The 25,972-nt window shown below is 38.1% G+C and overlaps 1 protein-coding gene across 4 annotated transcripts; it reads left to right on the forward strand.

Moving 5' to 3' along the window:
- Positions 1-7,440: 7,440 nt before the first annotated feature.
- On the forward strand, positions 7,441-24,171 carry LOC104593055 (S-adenosyl-L-methionine-dependent methyltransferases superfamily protein). 4 transcript variants are annotated; one of them, XR_016083856.1, is made up of 8 exons: positions 7,441-7,977; positions 8,100-8,264; positions 8,368-8,550; positions 8,638-9,232; positions 13,909-14,021; positions 14,132-14,352; positions 17,326-17,442; positions 17,936-18,066. XR_016083856.1 is itself a non-coding variant. In XM_088900528.1 (8 exons), exons 1-7 carry the CDS (start codon positions 7,738-7,740, stop codon positions 18,249-18,251), a joined length of 1,833 nt encoding a protein of 610 aa, XP_088756654.1. In that variant the 5' UTR covers positions 7,443-7,737; the 3' UTR covers positions 18,252-18,273; positions 24,155-24,171. The 4 variants fall into 4 exon arrangements, 3 of the variants coding, with proteins under 3 accessions (XP_088756654.1, XP_010251022.1, XP_010251021.1); XM_088900528.1 differs by lacking the exon at positions 17,326-17,442 and adding an exon at positions 24,155-24,171 and having other exon boundaries at positions 7,443-7,977; positions 17,936-18,273; XM_010252720.3 differs by lacking the exon at positions 17,326-17,442 and adding an exon at positions 18,439-18,764 and having other exon boundaries at positions 7,443-7,977; positions 17,936-18,273.
- The last annotated feature ends 1,801 nt before the right edge of the window (positions 24,172-25,972 follow it).

Here is a 25,972-nt window from a genome sequence, read left to right on the forward strand (position 1 = left end):
TGACAAAGAGCATGGAAGATAGTCTCCGGCTGTTTGCCGCACAACCTGCAAAGGTTTGTAGTTGTAAGTTTCCTCTTGAACAAATTGGATTGGACTGCAATGGTGTTTTTACAACATCTCCAAAGGAAATTCTTAACTTTGGGTTCCACCGGGAGGCCCCAAATTTTGTTCCGTTAATGGGGATTCAACTGGCTTTGGGTGGGGCCGTGGGGGAGAGGATTACAGCATTGACAGTTTGTTGTTTAGCCACAAAGTAGGCAAATCTTACACTAAATCCCTCTCTCTCTCTCTATATATATATATATCAGGCATCCACATCATAATATCTTCCTCCATGGATATTAAAGTCCATAAAAAAAGAAAATGATAAAGAACGTTATTAGACTCTCTAGAAGGAAAATATAAATGGATGGATGGTAGTCACGGGCTAACACCCAACATCCTTCGCATGGAAAAAGGCAGAAAGTAGCTAAATCCAGGGAAGTTGGCTTACTTACAACAAATAATTCCAGTGTTGAGGGTTAGCAAATTTACAAAAAAAAAAGTGGAATTGATAGATCGTGCCTAATACATCGAAAAGGAAACTAGGAGGAAAGCAAAACAAAAACGTCCATGTATAGTCATCGCTTACCTAGGTAAAAAATAAAATATATAGTGATGATGCACGATCCGGTCAGTCCTAGTTACTGGTAATCTTGTCTCTGACGGAGCAGAAGATGCTTGAAACAGGGAGGAAACAAGAGATTCTCAGGGGAGGAACCCGGTGGGAATGCTCCGATGCTCAAGTTAGTACTTTTGATAAGGCTAGGAGGATGAGAGATTCTGAGACCAGAAGGCGCAAAGTATCACTTACCTCTACTCTAGGGGAAGAGGGCCTTTTATAACCACCCTGGGGCACTCACTCCCAGGCCTCTGCCAGAGCAAGTGTAACCGCCTCTGTGGGGGACAGGCATAACCGCCACTGTCTTCTCTGTCAGGGCCGTCTTTGCAACAACTGAGATGGCGGTAGTAGGTGGCCGTTGGAGTGAGGTTGTCATTTGTCAAATCCCTAACAGTCAGGCGCGCTGCCTCAGAGTACAGACTTCTTTGTCAGGTACGGTTATTCAGTCATGCGACTTGGAGCCGAAGTGTCGGGGTGGTGCCCGAGGTGAAGTCTTGAGTTCGGATAGGAGTGTGGCCTGAACTGACCCGAGGTGCCAGGGTATGGCCCGGGCTGACCCGAGATGGGTCAGTCCAGAATTCGCCCTTCGCGGGGTCCCTTGTAAGGCTCGGGATTTCTAGGGAAAGCTTGGGTTCTACCTTCTGGGAAGCATGGGTTCCTTTTTTTGGGGAGCTCGGGGCCTCTCCTTGGAGAGCTCGGGCCTCTTCTTGGGATATGGCTATGTCACTGTGCCGAGCTGACGCTCCTGCCAGGTTATATCCAGTTGCTTCCACGTGTCGCACAGCCAAGGGGTCAGGCCAAATCTACCTCCATCATATAGTAAGAACTGTGAATTTAAATGGTAGGAAGAAAAGACCACATTCAACGGGATATAAATATGTAACTTAAAGAATATTATGCAGGGGGAGATGTTCCCAATTTATGGGAATAGTGTATTGTGGATAGGCGTGGACAGAGTTCTCGTGGGCAGGAGATCCGGAACCGATTATGTGTGCCTTGGTGGAATAGCAAAGGAAAGGAGAAAGCTAATAGAAATAGTAGTGCTAATATTTACTCAGGTAAGGATCAACATAGAAAATCGAAGAGGCACACAAAGACCAACAACAATAATCATTTCAAATTTAATTTCTAAATCTCTATTAAACCCTAAGTAAGGGTGTTAATGGACCGGTTTTGGATTGCACCCCGTCTAGTTCAAAATCAATTTGGACGGACCAACAAGACATATTGGATTGGACCAATCCAGTCCAAAATATTTATCAGATTGGATTGGACCTGGTTCGTCCATAACATATTTATATTGGATTGGGTTGGATTAAGCCAATATTTGGTTCATTAATATAAGATAAGAATATATGTGTAAATTGATCGGGTTTGGATTGAAACCAATCTAAATGAAAATAAATTTGAACATATTGGATGGTCCAGACATTGAATTGGACCAATTCAAATTGGTCCAAAACATTCATTGAATTGGATTGGACCTAGTCTATTTATAATGGACTCACATTGGACTGGATTGGATTGGACCAAATCTAGTCCAATTGACACCCCTAACCCTAAGTGGGACAAGAGGGTCAAAGAAAAGAAAGAAAGAACAAAGAAGACTAAGATCTTCTACAAAGTCATTAAATGCTCTTGAATGCAATGATATCTTTGAACCATTGAAGAAAGAAAGGAAGTCCAAATAAATGGAGTCAAGACCACAGGCTGGTCAACCAGTATAGGGTAGGAGAGAGGAAGCAAATGGTTGGCCTATATAGACAAGAGAAGATCAATGATAATAGAGACTACACAAGAAGATTTGACAAGAATCTCATTGTGGGAAAAGTTTAACAAATCTTCAAAATACAAAAAAAAAAAAAATTATCCCAATCTTAGGTATCGACCTCTCTCCATTGATAAAGTGGTTTCATCCAACCTTACTATTCGACTTACATTAGAAAGTATGATTTCAAAATATTCACGATCCCAGTATTCAAGAGGAAGATTGGGAATGCAAATCCAAATGATGGCCAAATTTAGTTGAGACCCGTAAGGATTAAACCCCACTTCCCATTTTTACAAGATAAGGTACTTGCCATTTATAAACCAAGGCCCATTGTTTAATACTTGTAGCCATGGATGTTTGCAAGGGTGAGTAAGAAATCACTGTACTAGCTAAGTAGCTATGTTAATACGTACTCACCCTTGCTTATTTGTACTAGGTTGACCCATTGCCACATGTGTTAAACGGGTCATACTTGACTCGCTTCGTGGCTTCTTGTTCACTCACTTATTGCAAATGGGTTTTACTTTGTAGTTTGTAGGGTGTCATGGTGCCACGTTACGGAGCCTATACACGTTGTGTAAGACATAGAAATATGTACACCGACTCCGCTACATGCTGATAAGTGATAACCTCTCATACCCTAGCATCATTGTCAGAAACTAGCAATATAGCCAATAACCAAAGAAAAACATGTGTTTTTGCCACTAACAGAGAAGGAGAATATTGATTCACTTTGTTTGAATCCAATAGGTCAAAGTTCAGTTACCACCGATTCAAAAAATAGTGGAAGATCCTTAGGTTGCTTTTGGAAAATATGTAAATAAGTGTAAATGTAAATATATAGAGTATAAAATGATTCAAATAAATTGTAAAATTGGGTTAGTTTTGCACTGATAAATTTACCCTCTTACCCAATAGACTTTTAGCTGTAATGGATGCAAACATGAATTCTAATAAAGCATATGTTTTTTTTTTTTTTAATCAAAATCCCACTTGAATGCAAATACAAATATGTAGAGCGCAAAACCTTATATTTTGTAAGGATTTGTACTGTACATATTTGTATTTGTATTTCTTCCAAATTAAGCCTTTACATCTTATTATCCATGTAAATATGTATTGATCTATCATTTGTAAATACATAAATGTAATATTGCCAAACACAGGTAAAAATGAACTAGAATGTAAGTTTACCCTGAACCGAGATTTACACTCTATTTGCATTATATCCAAAGGCAGCCTTAACTTGGAAAATGAGGATGGTCAATAAAGACATGCATGTTAGTGTGTTAGGAAGATGAAGAAAATCCTTTGATAGCTTTACTTGAACAACATTTGCTATAGGTTTCATCCTCTGTTATTGAGGTTATAACTCTTATTGCTTTCTCCTTGCTTCTGAGCCACTATTGTTGCTACTATAGGTCTGTCTGCTTTATTGGGGTTGGGGTACTAGTTGGGCAACAACTTGTCCTAAAACTTAAGGTCATGCAATGAGCAAAGGTGGAGCGTGGGGGTAATTTCTCCCCCCTCCTCCCCAAAACTTTTTGTCAAAACCAGGAAATCGGATAAAAAATGTAATAAAGTGAGTCTTTGACCCCTTGAACTAAAATATAAAGCATCGGGCCAATTTTTTTTTAAGAAAAATATGTAATAGATTCAAACCTTTTTAGGCTAATTTTTCCCAAAACCTGCTTCTTCTACTCTCCTTCTCTTTATTTTTTAACTCCCCCCTCCCCCTTCAAAAGAAAATTCCTGGCTCCGCCACCGGCAATGCGCATTGTTGGTCTACCTCCCTTGTGTTTGGTTGTGGGAAACGATGTTGATGCGTTGAAGGATTTTTCAACCTTATCAAACATATTCAACATGTGTTGTAGAGTAGGAAAATATAGAGGACTGTCAAAACCGAACTCAGTGGGCTGAAGAATCAATGATGAGGTTCTACGCAGCTAAACCTTGTTTTGGTAGCTCAGATGTCTTCATTACTCTCTCTGGGTTCGGTCATCGAGGCATTGGATAAAGGACGGAGGAGATGCCTGTTGACACTAGGGCTGTCAATGGTATCCGAAAATCCAAAACCCGATCCGATTATTTCGGATTATATAATTGGATCGGGTTCAGATGTTATAATATACATTCGATTAATAATGGATTGGATTTGGATTTGACTCATCCGATCCGATTAAAATCTGAATCCGATTATAATATAACATTTATTAAATTTAATATATAAGTTTTATATAATTATATTTAAAATTATAAAAAATATATTCTATATATTATATTATATGTGAATTTAGGTATATAATAAATTTAGTGTGTTATATTTATATTAATTTATTATAAATAAATGTTAAAAATAAATAACATTTTTAATATTTTAGAAAATTTGTAGCGGAGTCAAATTAAATCCGAATCCGATCTGAATTTGTTAGGATTTGGATTCGAATCCGATCGGATTCAGATGAATGCTATTAATAATCGAATCGGATGCAGATTTTGCTGCATCCGATCCAAGTCCGATCTGATTACAGCCCTAGTTGACACGGCAAACCTAATTTTAATATATAGATATAAATATGCCAAAAGCCAATGCTCTATTTGAATGCACCTACAAGGAACACTTATTAATCTAAAAATGCATAGCTTTAGAATCAATTTGGAATTATTAATGTCAAGGAAGAGTTTTAGTCCCTTGTTTGATCGAAATCTTGTTGTATCCTTTGAGAAAGAACTTTGCCAAGAAGGAGAACAGATTAACATACCCAATGTGCAACTATAGTTCCTTGTGGTTATGTGTGATATAAGCTTATTGCCAATGGTGCATTGTTGTTGTTTACTTTATTGATGACAACATTTTAATTGATGAAATAAATGAAGGATTAAATGTGAAATTAAGATTATGACAAATGCTTAGAAAATTCTAAATATGCAAATTTAATAACAAGATGAGTACAACATATGGTGATGAAGGGAAATTTGGCCCGACCTCGCGATCGCCCGACACGTGGCAAAGGCAGGCAGTTCGGGACAGAAGAGCGCCCAAAGCGAACATCGGAAGCAAGTCCAAGCTCACTACCGAGCCCGAACTCCAGACCGCTGTACTTAGTCCGAGCTCCTTGCTAAGAGCGAGCTCCCTGTTAAGGGTCCGAGCTCCCTACTAGGAGCCCGAGCTCCCTATTAAGAGCGAGCTCCCTGTTAAGGGTCCGAGCTCCCTAAGTAAGAATCCGAGCTCCCTACTAGGAGCCCGAGCTCCCTGTTAAGGGTCCAAGCTCCCTAAGTAAGAACCCGAGCTCCCTATTAAGAGCGAGCTCCCTACTGAGAACCCGAGCTCCTTGCGAGGAGCACGAACTATACTGGGCCCCAAGCCTCACAAAGCTGACCCGAGCTGGCCCATGGCAACTCGGAACACTCCAAACCGAACTCAAGACACCTCACTCGCCACTCCAACACTTCACTTCCAAAGCACCAGGCCAGCCAAACGTACCCGACACCAAGGACGTCCGTATCCAAGGGCGACACGCCTGACTGATTTGGGATCTGACGCCTGACAGCCGCATTTCAAACGGCTTCCTGCTACCGCCACCTGCAACCGTCGTCACTAGCCGCAGAGACAGCTCCGACAAAAGGAACAGTGGCGGTTCTGCCCGGCCAGAGGAAATGACATCCGAACTGGCAGGAGTTCAGAAGTAATCATGCCCGACTTGACGGAAGCCTGGAAGTGAGTGCGCGAGGTGGTTATAAAAGGCCTCTACCCCCCAGGAACGAGGTATGCTAACTTTCGCGCTATCTGGTTTATCTTGCCTTTGAAGGATTCTAACTTGAGCTTCGGAGCCCTTACGTCGGGTTCTCCCCAGAGCTTCTCTTCTCCTTCTGTTTTAGGTCCCTGTTACTCAGTTCAGAGGCAAGATCATCGACAGCTAAGACCGGCCAGATTGTGCATCATCATATGGTACACTTGGGATTCAAGACCAATAGATAACTCAATGTTACTTTTTTTAGTACTTTGGTTTGATAAGTTTGATAATTTATAATAAGGAAGAAATTGAGGAGGATATTGCCCATAGAATTAAAGTGGGATACGCAAAATGGATAAGTGAATTTGGAGATTTATGTGATAGGCAAGTACTACTTAATTAAAAGGTATATTTTATGAAACAATTGCAATGCCAGTTATGTTATATGGAGTAGAATATTGGGCAGTCAAGAGACATCATGTCCAACAAACCAATGTGCTAAAAATGCATGTATTGAGATGAATGAGTGGAAAAACTAGACAAGATAGGATCACAAATGAAATTATTTATATAAACTTAATAATAATTCTGATAAGTGATAAAACGAGAGATAGTACTGGACTGAGATGGTTCGGTCATGTACATATAAGATCATCAACAGTAATTTATTGCAAATTGAATGGGCTAGAAGGAAAATATATAAACAAATGATTTAGGCATTAATAATTTAACAATAGACATTAACATTTGTATTTGTTTGCATTTCTTCCAATTTCATGACGCCAAAAAGGTCTAAGAGGAAGACTAACATTTTCACAAATCTACCCTAATTACAGATACCAGGCATTTGGATGGGTGATTAAATCACAAAATTGACACCATAATAAACCCATATTACTCTTGATTATGAAAAGGATTTATTTATATTTTTAAATAGGCAATTAGGAAAAGCATTTATAATTAAGGATAAAAATATTGTAATCTGAAATTACAACCTATAAATCGTATCTGAATTTAAAAACGATCCACGGTCAGGATTCATCCACCTAAATTATAGTTTGTTACGAATTTAGTAAGAGAATTAAATAATACATAAATCCATGTCACAAAAGAAAAGAAAAGAAAAGAGCCATCTAATAATGGACCCTACTAACTTTCCAAATAAGGAAGTAAACCCATCAATCAACCAGAAAAGTGGAGCACCAGGCCGGCCCCGTCAGAAGAAAATGCACATCCCGTGGCGTGGAGAAAACACAAGTCCAAGTGGAGTCGGGTCGTTTTTGTGAGGAAGTGTCAAGCGTCAACCAGAGAACGCATAACACAAGCCAATCACTGGGACTCTCTCTATTCTAATAAAACAACCGGGGAAATTTGCGCGTCTTCGTCTCATCCGAAAGCCAGAAGGCATATTAATGCTGTGTTGGAGTGTCGTCCAGCATTTTGCTTCAATTCATACACTCTTCGAGAGCTGCTGAAGCCCGCGAAGCGGGAGTTTGCTGCTATTATGCTATAGAGAGAGAGAGGACTTCTTGGAGGAAGAGTACTGAGTCTTTTTAATCTCAGATCTGAAGATGAAGCACAGGAGCGAGGCTTTTTGCAGTCGGAAGATATATTCCTCTGTTCTTGTTGGATTAATCATTTCCTTGGGATTGTTTTGTGTTTTTTACGGATTTTCATTTGTTCCTATTCTGCCGAGTGGGGCTGATGAAGGCGGTAGCGAAGGTATAGATCCTGTTTTTGGAAAGTCAGTTCAGAGAGATGACGATTTCGACGATGCACTCGAAGATCAGGATGTGCCCAAAACCATACCTGTAAGTGCACTTCTATCTGAATTTGTCGCTAGTATTTTTTATTTTATTATTATTATTTTTTATTTTCCTGCAGTAGAAATCGGTGTTTATAAAACTCTTTTTTTTTTTTTAATTTTTTTTAGGTTTGTGACATGCAATTCTCAGAATTGATTCCTTGCTTGGATAGAAATCTTATATACCAAATGAAGTTGAAATTGAACTTGACATTAATGGAACACTACGAACGGCACTGTCCTCGTCCGGAACGCCGTTACAATTGCCTAATTCCTCCTCCTATTGGTTATAAGGTTCGTAATTCTCTCCGCTTATCTTCACTGTGGGTTCGAAGAAAGTCATTTAATTTGATTTCGGCTGGTTTCGATTCCAACGATGGTACCATTAGAGTTTCAGATCCCGATTAGATGGCCAGCGAGCAGAGATGAAGTGTGGAAGGCTAACATACCCCATACGCATCTTGCCCAAGAGAAATCAGATCAGCACTGGATGGTTGTGAACGGAGACAAGATAAATTTTCCAGGTGGAGGGACCCATTTCCATGACGGAGCCGATAAATACATCGCTGCAATTGCAAGGGTACTACAACTTCCATTTCCTCATCTTAATATTTATGTTGTTTTCTTTTTGTTCTCATTGTGGTCACTCATTGTCTTGTTGAGGTAGATGCTTAAGTTCCCCGGCGATAAACTTAACAATGGTGGGAACATACGGACGGTTCTAGATGTTGGTTGTGGGGTCGCTAGTTTCGGGGCGTATCTTATTCCACATAACATTATAGCAATGTCTCTTGCGCCTAATGATGTTCACGAGAATCAGATACAGTTTGCGCTGGAGAGGGGAATCCCCTCAACCCTTGGCGTGTTGGGGACAAAAAGGCTTCCTTATCCAAGCCGCTCATTTGAATTGGCTCATTGTTCTCGATGTAGGATTGACTGGCTTCAAAGAGAGGGAATTTTGTTATTAGAACTGGATAGATTACTAAGACCTGGAGGCTATTTTGTATACTCATCTCCTGAGGCCTATGCACATGATGCGGCTAACCAAAGAATCTGGAATGCTATGAGTGGTCTTTTAAGAAGGATGTGCTGGAGAGTTGTTTCAAAGAGAGACCAGACTGTTATATGGGCCAAGTCTTTGAGTAACAGCTGTTACTTGAAGAGAGATCCTGGAACTCAGCCTCCTTTATGCAATTCTGATGATGATCCAGATGCATCTTGGAATGTACCCTTGAAATCGTGCATCACACCCTACTCTAAAAGTAAGTGTTGGTAGTCTTTGAAAATCAGCCATTACGAACAGGATGAGCAGTTTGATGGTATGTTTATATATATAAATGCAATGTGAAACCTTTTTTGGACCAAAATTACCCTCTACTTCTTTGTTTTAGAAAGGGTATAAAACCCATTTTATTACAGTTTTAATGCCATCTTTAATGGCTACTAAAATGCCCATAATTGTGTATTTAGTGCATCTCTAATGGTAAGGTTGAAAATGTAACTTCAATTATTACTTCCTACCTCATTTAATCCTCTCTCATTAAGTCTTATTCTTAAATTATTAACTCCCATTTTCTCTTATTAAATCCTATATTTTTAAGTTGTTTTTCACTAATAATGGTACTAATTAGATCTATGCCAATATTTTTAACAATATAAACCCATATATTTTAAAATTGACTAAAAAAAATCATTTTTCATCTAAGTGGTGGCTAAGCAATTCAACCATCCGAATCAAACTACGAAGTTATAGTTAAGTAATAAAATTTTTAAAATAGAAATACATATAGAAAATTACAAAAAAATATAGAAAACTTAGACACGTTTGTGATATTTTTATTAATCAAATTAAAAAAAATAAGTATAATAAACAAGAATTATTTTTATTGACAACGAAAAATGAAATACATAATTTAGAACTAATAAAAATTGATAATAAATAGTTCAACTTTTAATGTCATAAATGTTAAATTGTAAATTAAACTACTAATTTTCACCTCATTCAATACCCTCTATTTAAATCTTAAATTTATTTTATTAATGAACAGAAGAAAAAAGATAAAACATTACAAAAAGAAGAGTCTAGCCAAGCAAGTAGGCTTGTCAATGATACTTGAAACTTCACAACTCGATCCGATTACCATATATTTGGATGAGGTGTTTATGTAATCAGATTTGGATTTTGCAATCTACATCTGATTAATAATAAAAAAAATATATAAAAATGAAACGTAAAATATAAAAATTTATAGAAAATTTTGGATATATTATTACTATCATTATCATCGTTTAGAATTACCACACGCAGAGCACGTGCATGCTTACTAGTATATATATATATATAAATTGACTTTTATTTATTCTCAGTAACAGTGAAGATATTGTATGCTTTGACTTCACCCTTTATCTTTTGGGGGTCTGTTATTATTTTTCTTTTCCATAAAAGGAAGATATTGTATACTCAGACACTCAAACTAAACAGTTAGAAAAATAGTTTGTGGATAAAAATGAAACATAAAAATATAAAAATTTATAGAAAATTTTGGATATATTATTACTATCAATATCATCGTTTAGAATTACCACATGCAGAGCACGTGCATGCTTACTAGTATATATATATATATATTGACTTTTATTTATTCTCAGTAACAGTAAAGCTATTGTATGCTTTGACTTCACCCTTTATCTTTTGGGGGTCTGTTATTATTTTTCGTTTCCATAAAAGGAAGATATTGTATACTCAGACACTCAAACTGAACAGTTAGAAAACTAGTTTATGGTGTTACTTCCTTATTTGGTTAATAAGGTTGGTAATGTTGTATCTTCTTGATCATAAAGAATGCATGAAATCCTGTCTTCTAAAATAAAATCTTGAATAAGAAAAAAAAAAATCTTGAATAAGTGGGTGGATGAATTTGAAATGTATGGTAGTAGATTAGGGACTTCTTGCTAAAAGGAGAAAAGGGTCTGATATGTAAACTTGACTTAGAAAAGGCTTATGATTTGGTGGATTGGGATTTCTTGCTAGAAGTGTTGAGTAATAGAGGTTTTGGGGAGAGTTGGTGTAAGTGGATGAAGGGTTGTATTACCTCTTGTCGACGGAGTAGCTAGGGACTTCTTTCTGCAAAGAGGGGCCTTAGACAAGGAGACCTTTTGTCACCTTTCCTCTTCACCTTAGTAGTGGATGTCCTAAGTGTCTTGATTTCTAGGGCTGATTCAAGAAATGTACTGAAAGGATGGAGAGTTGGGAGGCACAAGTGATTGTCACTTACCTACAATTTGCGGATGGTATCATTCTCTTTTGTGAAGGGGAAATTGAGGAGATGGATAATTTGAGATTGGTGGTGATGCATTTTGAGAGAGTCTCTAAACTGAAAATCAATTGGAACAAGAGTTGTGTAGTGGGGGTGAATTTACGGGATGATGAAGTGCAGTTGGTGGCTAGGGCTTTAGGTTGTGAGGTAAGTGGTTGGCCTCTGGTATATTTGGGTCTACCCCTGGGGGGAAATCCTAGAACAGAAAATTTTTGGTGCCCAGTTTTAGAAAGATTCACTAAGAAGCTAGCAGGGTGGAAGAGAAATTATATCTCACTAGGGGGTAGAATCACTTTAATCAAGTCCACTTTGGCCAACCTTCCAGTGTATTTTCTGTTTACCTTTAAGCTTCCTGCCAAGGTTGCCAATAAGTTAGAAAAGCTCATGAGAGATTTTCTGTGGGAACCGAGTGACTCAAAAAAGGACCATTTAGTGAAGTGGGAAGTAGTTTCTTGGAAAAAGGAAGTGGGAGGTCTAGGCATTGGCAATATCAAATTAAGAAATGTAGCTTTGTTAGGAAAGTGGTTGTGGAGATTTCTTTTGGAGCATGATAGTTTGTGGCACTTGGTGGTGGAAAGTATTCATGGGATGGCAGCTAATGGATGGGATGCTGGCGTTGACCCTAGGACTTCTCATTTCTCCCCTTGGAAAGCAATTGCTGGAGTCTCGTCTTCCTTTCAGCCTTTCATTAGATTTGATGTGTGTTCAGGTAATAAAATTTTGTTTTGGGAGGATCTTTGGCTTGGGAACACCCCACTTAAGGATAGATTCCCGGTAATGTTTTCTCTTTCCCTAAATAAATTCAAAACCATCTCCTCACTTCGTGTGTTTGAGGGGACTTGGGATTTGGGTTTGAGAAGAGGGTTGAGGGATTCAGAATCGGCTTCTGCAGATGAGTTATTCACCGTGTTGAATTTGGAAAGAGTCATCTTCAGGGACTTTCTCTTGTTCATCTTTCTTCAATGCCTTAGTCCAGTCTTCTTTTGTGTCTGTTTCTTTTCCTGCTAAAGAAATATGGTATTCTCCTGTGTTGCCAAAAGTTAGGGCTTTTTGCTGGGAAGTGGCTCTTCAAAAGATCAATACTATGGATGTACTTAAAAGAAAAAGGCCAAACTGCAGCCTTTCCTTACATGTCTGTTACCTTTGCTTAAGAAATGGTGAGACGATGACTCATCTTTTGATTTCTTGTCCTTTTGCTTATTATTTGTGGAATTGGTTCTCTTCTTTGTTTGGTTACATATGGAACCCCCGGGTGTGCTAAACCTTTTTGACTCTAGCTTCTTCCAACAACCAAGGAAAAGGGGCAGGGTAATGTGGAGAATAACAAGAGTTGCCATCCTATGGTCAATTTGGGAAGAGAGAAACAATAGGATCTTCCTAGGGCAAGAAAAATCCAAGGAAGCACTTGTGGAGGTTGTCACCATCAAGGTTATGCACTGGCTGAAAGTACATAATCTCTTCAAGGATTTCTCCTCAGCGGACTTAATTAGAAATTGGAGTGTTATAGCTATATTCTCGCCTTCCTCCCCTGTGGTACAAGATTGTTGGGTACCACCGCCTCAGTTCAAGGTGAAGCTAAACTTTGACGGAAGCTCCTTGGGTAGTCCAGGTCAGTCAGGAGTTGGGGGTGTGTACAGAAACGAGGAAGGAAAAGTCTTGGCTCTTTACTCAGGCCCAATTGGGGTGGGAGATTCATTAAGGGCAGAAGTAATGGCCTTACTTCAAGGTTTGAAATTGGCGAAACAGTGGGGCATGCAGCAATTAGAAGTGGATGGAGACTCCAAGCTGGTAATAGGGTGGATGCAAACTGGAAACCTGGGAGTGTGGTCTCTTAGACAGCCGCTAAGAGAGATTATTAGCTTAACAAGGGAGATTGGGGTGCACTTTAATTGGGTAAGAAGGTTAGCAAATGGAATGGCTGACACTTTAGCTAAGCAAGGAGTTACTAGGGAGGCTTTGTTTTGGGCCTGTTTGTAAGTTTTTGATTTTCTTTTTCCATCCTTTTTGTGGGTGGTAAGCCTGTAATCTTTTAAATTATCTAATGAAAGTTACCATTTCCTATAAAAAAATAATAATAATGTATGGTAGTAGACTAGTAGTTATAGCCTTAAAGATCAAATTAAACTACTAAACTATGTTTCTATTATATTGCATTGGGTGAGTACAGATGGTCAGCATCTCCTGTTTGATTTTTGTCTTCATATGAGTCCTTTCATAGCTTTATCAATTATAAAAAGACTAGGTGCACAGTAATACATCTCATCTTTCAGAAACAGAACAGTGATTTTTCAGTGGTGGATTTTATTCTCTTCAAGGGTAATGACGGTATGGCCCATGAAGATTTTTGAGATATGAATTTAAAACTTATTCTAGGAATGCTAATTTAACTCCTAATGTTTATCCACCATAAAAGAAAACTGATACAATTACTTAAGTGTGACATAATCATTTCCACCAACTCAACTACTGTGTCTATAGATGTAATGGTTGTCCTTGTTTTGTTTAAACAGGTGCTGGATTTATGGAAACTTATGCCTATTTTGTTTATAAATATTTATTTTTGTTGTAAAGATGTTAAGTTTTTGTTTTCTATTCTTGAAATTGTGCATTTGGAGAAACAGATAAGCATAAAGAGAAAGGTAGTGGGTTGGTTCCCTGGCCTCAGAGGCTTACTGCTGCACCCCCTCGTCTACAAGAACTTGGTATCAGGTCTGAGGAATATAAGGAAGACACTGTAAGTTTCTAAAATTTGGTGTGCTTTTTCTGTAGCATACATAATACCCTGTCTTTCAATTTGTTACTCATCCCTCTGAAGTTTATGTCTCATAGGTTTATGTCATGTAGGACATTTGGCATTTTAGAGTGATGGAGTACTGGAGGCAGATGAAATCTGTAATACAGAAGGATTCTTTCAGGAATATCATGGATATGGATGCAAACCTTGGTGGTTTTGGTGCTGCCCTTAACGATAAAGATGTATGGGTGATGAATGTTGCACCTGTGAATGAATCTAGCAAATTAAAAATCATTTACGATCGAGGCTTAATTGGAACTGTTCATGACTGGTATGATATTTGAATGATGCACATTTCGTTTACTTGTTTACTGAATCTATTTTTTTATCCAGATCCTAATGGTTCAAACTGATCTTTTTGGTTCTAGTTGATTGTTATGTTGCCCTAACTGGATCCAATAAGATGCTTAGCCCAGTGCTGCTTCATTAGGTCTTTGATGTATTATTTGATCTATGCTCAAATAAGATGTTGAGAGCTCTTAAAACCTTTAATAAAGCTTAATAACTCTTTCTATCAGTTATAAAGCTTCAGAAGTTAATATCACATTTTCTATAATTCTTGTTGGTATAATGGTTAACTAAATCATGTGGATTCATGCGTTTATTTTATCTTGGTGTCAGTGTGACATGGAAGAAGTTTTTTATCCCAGTTTAAGGTTTAAGGCATTTGAACATTGTATTTCCTTTTTTTTCCTCACATAAAGACAGGCAATATTAGCTCTTTTGTGCGGCCATTCCACCCAGAGCTCAGAGTGCATCACTCCATTTCAGACTCATTGAGCTATTTGTTTTGCCTCTTCAGAAGTAGAAGGCCCTAGTTTTTATTGGAGATATTTAGAGTTAATGTGTTGCTTCCTTTGTTCATCATCCAGTTTCAACACTTACTTAAAAATTTATCGAGCTGTTTGTTTCACACCTCAAGAAGTAGAAGGCTCATATTTGTTTAGAGTCTTTGAAAAGGTCCTATCTTCTCTATCTCTCTTTTGTTATCTCTGAGATTGAGGTGAAAAGGGCATATATGTGCACACATATTAGGTGGGGAGGGGGTCACGGTTAAGAGGGTATTGGAATTCTACTAGGCATGATGGTGTTGGTGTCCATTTTTCGATTCAGTGCATGTGTACTGGAGGACTAATATGATTCCTGGGCACACGATACTCAAAGGATCAGGCTAACACTTCATCAATTTAGACTCAAGCTGGACTTTCTGTAGTTGAGCCAAGTGTCCTAGAAGATATCAAGGGTGTAGGTCTACAACATCAGAGGGCCTTTAAGTTGACCAAAGCACATCTGCACATAGTGATAGTGCCCATCTTATGATTGATAAAAAAAGAATAGTTCCCACCTTATGATATGATAAGTGGTCTAGAGGTTAAAAAAGTGGTCCACACAAATGTACCTGCCTGTAACAACGTTAAGTGAGCTGCCTAGTAGCTGTGCGCGCACACCGCACGCACGCACGCGCGCACACACACACACACAAGAGGGGAGCTTCCTTTGTCTTGGGTAACATGGAAAGTTATTATTGGCTTTACTTGAAAAATGCCTTTCCAAGTAAAAATGTCTTTTTGGAAAATTCTTTGAAAATCAGGGTAAGAGTGACTTTTGGCCATTTCCTATGTAATCAATTTATCGTTCTTTTGAGAAGAAGTTAACTGATTTCATTGAAAGAAAGAGAGGGTACACAAGAAGGTGTACAAGTACAAAACAGGGGTCAGACCCCTAAAGGTTACACAGGTGGAACTTTGTCACAATACAAGGTCTCTAAAATAGCACCTAGTTTTGCTAATCCATCTGCAATGGCATTTAAATCCCTTGGAATCCGGAACAGAGATGTGTTTGTAGAAGTCAATAAATCCCTTGCCTCTGCTAGGAAATGGCTAAGTCTCCATGGTCCAGTCTCCTGCTTTCTAACCATTTTATGGTATTTGCTGAGTCACCTTCAATAGAGAGGTTCTGAATGCCCAGTCTGTTGACTAAGCGGATCCCTGTAAGAGCAGCTAACACTTCTGCCTTTATAGAGTCAGCTATACCAATCGATCCATTGTACACCCAACAGATGAACCCGGTTTTGTCTCTTAAAGTTCCCCCTATGCCAGGGACTCCAGGGTTTCCTGAGGCACTTCCGTCAAAACTTAAAGTCCAAGCTCCTTCCCTTCTTAGTGATGGGACCCTGGGGGTGTGTAGGATGGAAGGAGAGGAGAACAGACAGTTAACAGCATTCCTGTTAAGATCGTTGACATTGGTTCCTCTAAACACGTTATCATCCTATATAAATAGGGGTTAATTCAATCATAAAGGACATAATTAATTACCAATTCCTCTTAAGAAGGTACATAGAACTACAAGACACTGTCCCTGAAAGAGCAAATAGATCTCTGTATCTCCGACAGACTGTTATTTATCATTGGCTTGTTTGTTGTCAACATTGATTCAGTCTCAACAACAGTGCTTGGCAAGTCTTTGGCTGGTTCACCTTGGATAATCTTATTCCCCAGGTGAGCCTGCTTCTCTGGATTACGATGTGGAGTGCCCACCCTATTGTATATTACAAAAAGTAGTTTCTGCTTCTAGACGTACCAGATCTACATGGCAGGGTGTGGCCAGAAGAAACCCACATCTACAGAGGACAATCAAAAAGGAAAATGTCAGTGTTGGTTGTCTGTGGAGTTTTTAGGAATGTCACATTATGTGTTCAACTTACGGTTTACATGCAACATTAATGACATTTTATGCGGTTTTTTGGCATATGGGCAGCTTGTTTAAATGAAGTGAATTTTGCTTAGTTGTCAACCCTTAAGCACTTAGTTGTTATTAACTTCTGCACCTCACCAAATCAGATTTGTTCCTTGATATCTATTACATTATTAAAACATGAAAGATGCCCTTTTATGTAAAACTTCATCAATTCTGAATGACTTTTTCATTATCAAAAATTTGTTCCTTCACAGAAGAATTTTGTAATTTTAATCCATGGGATTTCATAGTTTACAATTTGAAGCTCATAATCTTGACTCAATGTTCTTATAATTTAACTCAATTTTCACTGTTGGCAGTGGATATTTTCTGGGTTTCCAACTTTTCTCTAACATGCTTCACCATATAATGGGAAAATTCTACAACCTCTAATTAGCAATGGGATATAAATGACTCTAGGCCATCCTATATGAATTGTGCAAGAAATTCAACTTTGGGCCTCCAAAAACCTGATGCAGACTCTGATGATTAATTATTTATATTATAGGATCTTGAATAATAGATACTACCAAGATTGAGGATGAAAGACTAAGGCCCTGTATGGTTAGAGTGCGGCTAAGCCTTTGTAAGCCATAAAGGCGCAAGAAGGATCTTATATGGTTTGGTAAGACGTTCTTTGAAAGCCACAGCCCGTAGAAGTTGAATCTCAAAAAAAGACAAAAACAGAAACTTCAATTGAAGCTTTTGATGCATTTTCTTGTTTTAAGCTTCCATTGAATCCATTCTGAAACCTGGAAATCCAACTCATAGAAGCTGATCATTTTCCATTGTTGTGACACCAAAGATCAGAGTTTGAAAGAAGAGTTACCAAACAGGTTTTCCAAGTTTGATCTTCATTTGGTTGTGAGAGAAATATATAAGAATCCCCATCAAATTTTTGCAGGTCCATGGGTACAATGTATATACTAAAAATCTTGCTATAGATATTTGATAGATGGTCTTGTGCATCAGAAAAAGTAGGGTGTTTTTCCCCAGCACTAGAAATCCTATTCACTCCATTTGCCCATAGATATTACCTAGAGCTCAGTGGTAGTTCTTTTGTGAATATAGCCTTTGTGTCTGTATGGACTATAACTCTCTTTTTCTTCCAATTACAGGTGTGAATCATTTTCTACCTACCCCCGTACCTATGACCTACTTCATGCATGGACAGTATTTTCAGAGGTTGAGGAACGTGGCTGTGGTGCAGAGGATCTGCTCATTGAAATGGACCGAATGCTACGCCCAGAAGGATTTGTTATCATAAGAGACAAGCCCACTGTCATAAACTACATTCGAAAGTTTTTACCTGCCTTACATTGGGATGACTGGATATCAGAAGTAGAACCAAGGGTTGATGCTCTATCTATACATGAAGAAAGAGTTCTGATTGTAAGAAAGAAGTTTTGGGAAGTGGGTGCTGCTACAATGTAAATGCGCATGTTTAACCTTTGAGGTAGGTTTATGCCTATCATATAGAATTCTTTTCTCCATCTGTGAATGGTGTCCAAAAAGATAGTTGTTCATAAGCTCGGTCTTGGTTGTTGCATAGTCCCAAATCCGCTTCTGCTGCTGTCTATAACATTCTTTTTTTTTATGTCCTTTGTATTTTTGGAATCAGGGTATACATATATCTTACATGGCTTGCGGCACCTATTCCCATGGGGCAAGTCTGAGTTCCACTCAGGACAATTGAATGACTTAGGTGAAGCCTGCTAAATATTTGCCTCCTGAATCCTTAGCAGTTCCACTCAGGACAATTGGTGCTTGTCATGTTAGATCTGGCATCTGGGTATTCTTGTATCTATTACCTTCATAGTTTTCCACTTCTTTGGTATTGTCCTTGCTTCTCCCGGTCTCCTGTTAAATGTTATCAATTAAATCTCTTTATGACAGTTTGTTCAAGTCACACCTGTTAACTTGTCCAATTAAATCTCTCTTTATGACAGATTGCACTTGCAATGTGTCATGTGGCTAGTATCTATACTACCATTAGAAGTGTGAATGAGAGTGGAACTTTTATTTGACTAAAATACCCCAATTTTTAAATTTGGTCCCTCTTTAATTGTAAGGACAGAAATGTGACTTGAACAACCACTTTTCTCCTTGTTCAAATCTCTCTCATTAAGTCTTATATTTAACGCATTAACTCCCGTTAACATTCATTGAGTCCTGCTAATTCTCATTAACATTCAATGTATCATATTTTTGACTAGCATACCCCTATTTTTGAATTTGGTACCTCTTAATTGTGAGGGCACAAAATGTAATTTAAATTACCACATTTCTTCTTATTTAATTCATTTTCATTAAGGGCCAGTTCGTTTCTTCTTAACTCTTATCTCTTAAGAGGAATCTTTTAAGAGTTTGAAACTGTGTGTGTGTGAGAGAGAGAGAGAGAGAGAGGACCGTTGCGAGTTGCGGCCGGCGATGATAGACAAAGGAAGATTGAAGAATTAGGGTTTAGTTTTCAGTTCTTTCTTCTTTGAGTCTTTCTCTATCCTCTGCCGAGTGGTAGTCGGTGACGATAGACGTTTGATGTCTGACGGGAGACGACAACGATAGACGAAGGAAGAAGAACTAGGGTTCTTTGAGACTCTTTCTCGTCCTCTCACCTCTGTCTGTTGAGTGGTAGTCAAGACTCAAGAGATAGTCTCAACTCTCGAGAGTTTTTTAGAATGAATAGTTTTTCTTTTACAAATAAATGAATAATATATAATATAATAATATAAGTATTATATAAATAATATATATATATATGGATGGGGTTATCCCTAAATCCTCAATCGGGTTTGGAGACAAGGACGGGGAATGCAATCCCCACCCCGCCCCGCCCCGCCCCGACCCCAATATGGATAGCCCCATCCCTGACCCCAGCCCCGCCAACCCCATACTCGACCTCGTCAGGTTGGGGAGCCCAAGTACTCGTTGTGGATGGGGAAAATTGCCACCCCTAAACATAGCCTTGTAGATTTGCCATGTTTGGTTCAATTATCATTCTTTCTCATTCTTATCCAAGGTGAAATTCTAAAATAGACAAGAGTAGGTAAAAATAGTTAGAATGAGAAAATATTGCTATGAATCAAACGCTTTTTACCTATAAATAAATTCTTTTCAAACTGACAAATGTCTTATGGAAAAGTATTTTTGTAAAAGTGCTTTTATGAAAGTATTTTTGTAAAATGCTTTCATAAAAATACTTTGACAAAAGTATTTTCATAAAAGTGCTTTTATAAAAGTACTTTTGTAAAAGTACTTTTACAAAAATGCTTTCATAAAAGTATTTTTATAGAAGTGCTTTCGTGTAAAAGTATTTTCATAAAAGTGGATTCGTAAAAGTACTTTTAGGCTGGATATGTTCATCAATTCCCACCTATGTTTATGTTTATGGTTAAAAAAATAGGGAGGAATTATCATTTTACCCCACTCTATAGTAAATTAGTAATGTGGCATTCCCAAAAATGTTCTCAACAACAGAGGTTGTTGGCCCCCAAGAACCAAAGTTTTTCCTAGTTTTATAGGCAAGGTTTACTCAAAGAATGAAAATGAGCAAGATAGGGCATGGTTGTTTTTCATATTGCAAGCTACCTCAATTTTTGTACCATGTGCTGATTTTCTTGTGGCCCATGGCAAGAATTTTGTAACCAAGCACTGTAGTGTTATTCATTCTTGCCCAGAATGAGAAAGAATTAAAAGAATGAGGCCTAGAGCAGTGAACCAAACATTAGGGATGCAAAACGGATCGGATCGGATCGGATCTGACACTATTCATAGTGGATATGATCCGATCAGATCTGATAGGCCTCGATCTGAATTCAAATCCTATCATCTTCAGATCTAATCCGATTTGACTTGTTTTCTTTAAAAATTAATAAATTATTAAAATAAAATAAAATATACCAATTTAAATAAAAAATAAAAATACAAGTATTTTTTAATTATTTTCATCATATATGTACATGTTTTTTATAAAAAATAAATAATATAACAAATTTATAAAAATACAATATAAATATATATTTATAAATAAATAACATATATATGTATTATATATATTTATATAAATAAATATATAATGTATATCGGATTGGATGGTGGGGGGGATCCGAATCCGATCCAATCCAAAAGATCCGAATAGGAATAATCTGAACTCGACCAAATAAGATCGAATCTTGGATTGGATCATGATCCGATCCATTTGCACCCCTACCAAACATGGCCTAAGCAGCTACCTACCGATATCAAATCAGCCCCCCCACAACATCCCATAGCACATTACCGCTGTGTAATGGAAATATCTCCCAATGATGACATCATCATTTCTGATACTATCATCAAGAGATATTCTCAATACATGAAGGGATGTGCGGGACGTTGTGGGGGGCTGGGGTTGATTGAACTCTAACTACCTTGCTTTGGGAGTACCCTTATTCGGCCACCGGCCCATTACCTCCCGGAGACCATTTGCTGAGCGTCGTCATGCTAGAATATAAGGTTATCTTGGAATTGTCTTGAATGAAAATTTTGAGATTCTCAAGTTTACTAGGCCCGGGATTTTTTTTCCTGAAATAGGCCCGCAATTTTTTTTTTTTTTTGTGCACTAAAAATGTTGAATACCTAATTAACGCTTAAACTTACTTAAGTGGTTGGACCTAACTGACGATTGATGTTTGTCCAAGGCTAAAAGTATATTGGGTGAATTAATTTTGGTCAAATATCAGTGTAGTATTAAAATAATAAAAACCAACAATTTAGATATGAAACATTAAAAATGCTAAGAATATTAATAACATAATTAATAATTAGAGAAAAAAATCAAAAATCAAAATACACACCCACACACCAAATGGATGCATGGCATTCGTCTATTTAGGAGGCACTGGGATCATATCCGTGGGACTACAAGTTTTTTATGGTATGGCCAGTGAGCTTCACATGCACCAACCTCACAGAATTTGGAGTTACATATCTGAAACATCTCCCTACTTGTAAGTAGGGGTGATCATCCCGGCCCGGCTCAGAAATTCCGGGCTTGGGCCTGGGTTTTGCATTCAGGCCCGACCCGGGCTCGGGCCCACATCGGGCTTGCAAATTTTAGGGCCGGGTTTGGGCTTAATACTTTAAGTCCGGCCTAGGCCTGGTCCAGCTTGCATATATTTAAATTTATACATTTTGTGTATAGTTTATACATATGTATACATGCTATTTTACATTATATTATATATTTTATATATTAATATTATAACATGACATGTATAATTTATATTATATGTAATATTTTATATTATATAATATATAAAATAAAAGTTTATATGCATGTTATATCATTTAATATAAAATATTATAGATATGTAATATTTTATATATGAAAGACATTGGCCCAAAATCAAGCCCGGGTCGGGCCCGAGTAGACCTGAGGTAGGGCTTATGTTACAGGCCCGGAACCTCGGGCCAGGCCGGGCCCGGGCCTAAGCTATACCCATGATCACCCCTACTTGTAAGTTATTATTCACGGGGTGATATTCTTAATACATGATTGCAAAGTGTTGTAAAATTGGTGTAAGGAGCAAATTTGAATTCTCCTACATCCCTCTACCAAAAAAGGGTTCGACTATGATATGGAAAAGATATGATATATGAAAAACAACTGACCAATAAACTAGAATCATAAACATGATAGCAAATAAGGTATTATTTATCAAAATTCATGGGTGGGCTTTGACTGGTCAAAACTCTTCCATACCATATCTTTTATGCATCATAGATTTTTCTATTAAAAAATCTTTTAACTAACATAAATATCCCTATTTTTATACATATAAAAACTAAACTATGTTATTGAAAACTTGCAGGCCAACTATGTTCTTGAAAATTTGAAGGGTAAATTAAACAATTGGAGAACCTCAACAATTAGTCAAGCAGGAAAAAAAGTCTTAATCCAATCTGTACTTCAAACTATCCCTATCCATTCCACGAGTCTTATTAAATTTCACCAGAAAACCATAAATCAAATGGATAAAATTATTAAAGATTTCTTGTGGGGTGTTTCATCTTCTCGAAAACACCCTTACTGTTGGTGTTCTTGGAACACCCTCTTGTTACCAAAATTTTACGGAGGATTAGGTTTCAAGAATTTAAATTTAGTCAATCATGCCCTACTTAAAAAGGTAGTCTGGAAATATTTAAATGAACAATATAAGTTATGGACCCAAATCTGGAAATCAAAGTATCTCAAAAATCACAACATTATTCCCTATTCAACAGCCTCTTCCAGGTCCATCTATTGGAAAACTATTTGTCCAAAAATTATTGAATTATCTTCTAAAATTGTTTATCTTGTTAATGTGAATTCTGCCTTTATTGCTCATCAAGTTCCCTGGATCCAACTGAATCATCACTTTCAATGAATATCCTTTCCTTTAGCTCCTTAGCTTAGGAATATGAATATTTCTTCTCTCATTTCTTTAGGACAATGGAATACTAACCTAATCCACTCTCTATTTTCAAATGAGGAAGCTACGAATATCTTGAAAACTTCGATTTTTTCCTCCAATAATGAAATAAATTGGATATGGACAAGTCACCATTCCAGAAAATACATAGTTAAGGAGGAATACAAAAAGAAACAAGGAATTCACCTTCCAAGCATTCCTTCTGATATCAAGTTCTGTTTATCTAAGATTTGGCAACTTCTATTCCTCCTCGTTACCAACTATTTTTCTGGAGAATAATAAATGGCTTTATTCTAGTAAAGACTTCTATTTTGTGTGGACTCTTCAGACAAACTTTGTGTTCTATGCAATGAGGAAAAAGAATCTCTCAATCATCTTTTTGTCCATTGTCAATTCTTTCAAGTCATTTTGTTTGGAAATCCTTGGAACTTACGATTGCATAACATTTTTCAAGAATCTTGGATCTCATGCCTTAACAATTTATATAACCAACTCTTTAATAATCAACTGTTTCTCAAAATCTTAGGCTGGATAGCTATTGCTTGCTACTACATATGGTATGCTACGAATGAAAAATGCTTCAGGAACAAGCAACTTTTACCACATAAAATTACTAATAGTGTCAACCAAACTTTTCAGCATTCCATGGAGTTCTTGCACGAATCTACTTCAACTAATGTTTTCCTTGAAAATCATAAAATACAGTTATCCATTTCCAATGCTACTGAGCTAATTATTTTCACTGATGCATGGAAAATCTCTGACTCCCTATTTAGTTTTGATATTACCATACTATCTAGAAATTTAACTTGTCTAAAGTTTATTGGAGGCAAAACTTCACAACCTATTTCTATTGACCAAGCTGAATTGATTGCAATTATGCAGGTTTTAATAGAACTACAAAGTTGGCATCAGAAGGATATTTGCATATGTTCAGATGCACAACAGATGGTACAAGCCTTAAAAAAGACTACTGATGTTCCCTGGTTCTACCATTGGCTTTTATAGAGAACCAAGAATTTAATTTCCAATATGAACTCTAATATTAAATTTCAGTTTGTAAATAGAACTTTTAATATCTTGACTCACAAGGTATCCCAAAAGGCAAAAACTCACCTACAATCTTATTTTGTATTACATGATTACTCTACTGGGATTCCCAAAGTTGAGAACTTTATAGATATTATCTTAGTTTAATATATTTATTTGTCTTTCAAAAAAAAGTGTGCTACATAACCAATCATGAATCAATACTAATGAGGGCAGATTTGGCCCTCCACTGACATCATGACACATGGCATATCAGAATAGCTGGACTACATCCTAGCATCACCTAGGCGACAACTTGCCTTAGCCAAAATGGGGTCCTAGAGGGCAGTCTCTAGAAGCTTGCTAGTTGTCTCCGAACCTTTCGGGATCACGCCGCGTAACCGTAGCCCTTATCCTTATCCCGCTCGAATTGGAGGGAAACGGTAAGCCTTATTAACTAGCACACTATCCTCCTTCCAAAGCGGAACGAGACGCTACGTCGTGAGCCGAGGATTCCGGGAGCGTTTTGCGAGACCCACGACAGTCCAACTATATAAGGTCGTCAGCCCTTGAGACCTAGGTAGATGCGCAATTTAGTTCTCGCAGCTCTCTAGCTCTCTCACATTTAGCTACCTTAAAATCTCTGTTTCACTGACTTAAGCATCAGAGCGACCTCACCGAGTTAGCCACCCTGGGTTCTTTGATTCCTCATTTTCTTTGTAGTTCGAGTGACCTACTTGGCGACAGACGTCCAAGCTGCCCTACAGCTAGGAGCATCCAGATCGCGCACCATCAATTGGCGCCGTCTGTGGAAAACGATCAAAAGGTCATTGCACTTCTTACTTTCTATTTACCTAATCTCGACATTGATGGTAACACACATAATCAGCCCAGACGAGCTTTGTCAGCCCTGTTCGCGAGGTCGCCCCTACAGGCCGAGCCCTTCGTAGCTCCCATAAGGGTCGACGACCAACAGATTGCAGTCGCCCTTGCGGGTTAAGCCTTTTAAGGTTCCCATGTGAGCTGGCAACCTGCAGTTAGTAAAGTTGCCCCCGCAGGTTGAGCTCTTTGTGGCTTATCGTAAGAGTAGACGGCCAACACCTTAGAGGACTGACATAGTGCAGTCGTGACACCGACCCGCTATTTAAATTCCAACATCGACATACATATCGCAGGGGGAAGCCAAACCGCTTTCAGCATCAAGGACCCCTAAGCCGACCTCGAAATATGTTGGTAACAGGCCAAAGGACCTACGACGAAGCACGGATCTACTTCCTTCGCTAAGCTGATCTCAGCTCGGGAGTGAGGGGCAATTGATGAAGGCAGATTTGGTCCTCCACTAACATCATGGCACATGGCATATCAGAACAATTAGACTACATCCCAGCATCACCTAGGCGACAACTTGCCTTAGCCAAAATGGGGTCCCAACTGGCGACCAACCTCTGCCACCAACTTGGCGACCTGGCGGTCTACCTCTGCCGCTGACCTAGCGACCTACCTCTCTAAAAACTTGCCAGTTGTCTCTGAACCTTTCGGGATCACGCCGTGTAACCGTAGGCCTTATCCTCATCCCGCCCAAATCGGAGGGAAACAGTAAGCCTTATTAACTAGCGCGTTATCCTCCTTCCAAAATGGAACGGACCCCTACGTCGTGGACTGAGGATTTCGGGA

Source organism: Nelumbo nucifera, chromosome 3 (assembly GCF_055504915.1).
Source record: "Nelumbo nucifera cultivar China Antique chromosome 3, China Antique-T2T, whole genome shotgun sequence".
Taxonomy (NCBI): domain Eukaryota; kingdom Viridiplantae; phylum Streptophyta; class Magnoliopsida; order Proteales; family Nelumbonaceae; genus Nelumbo; species Nelumbo nucifera.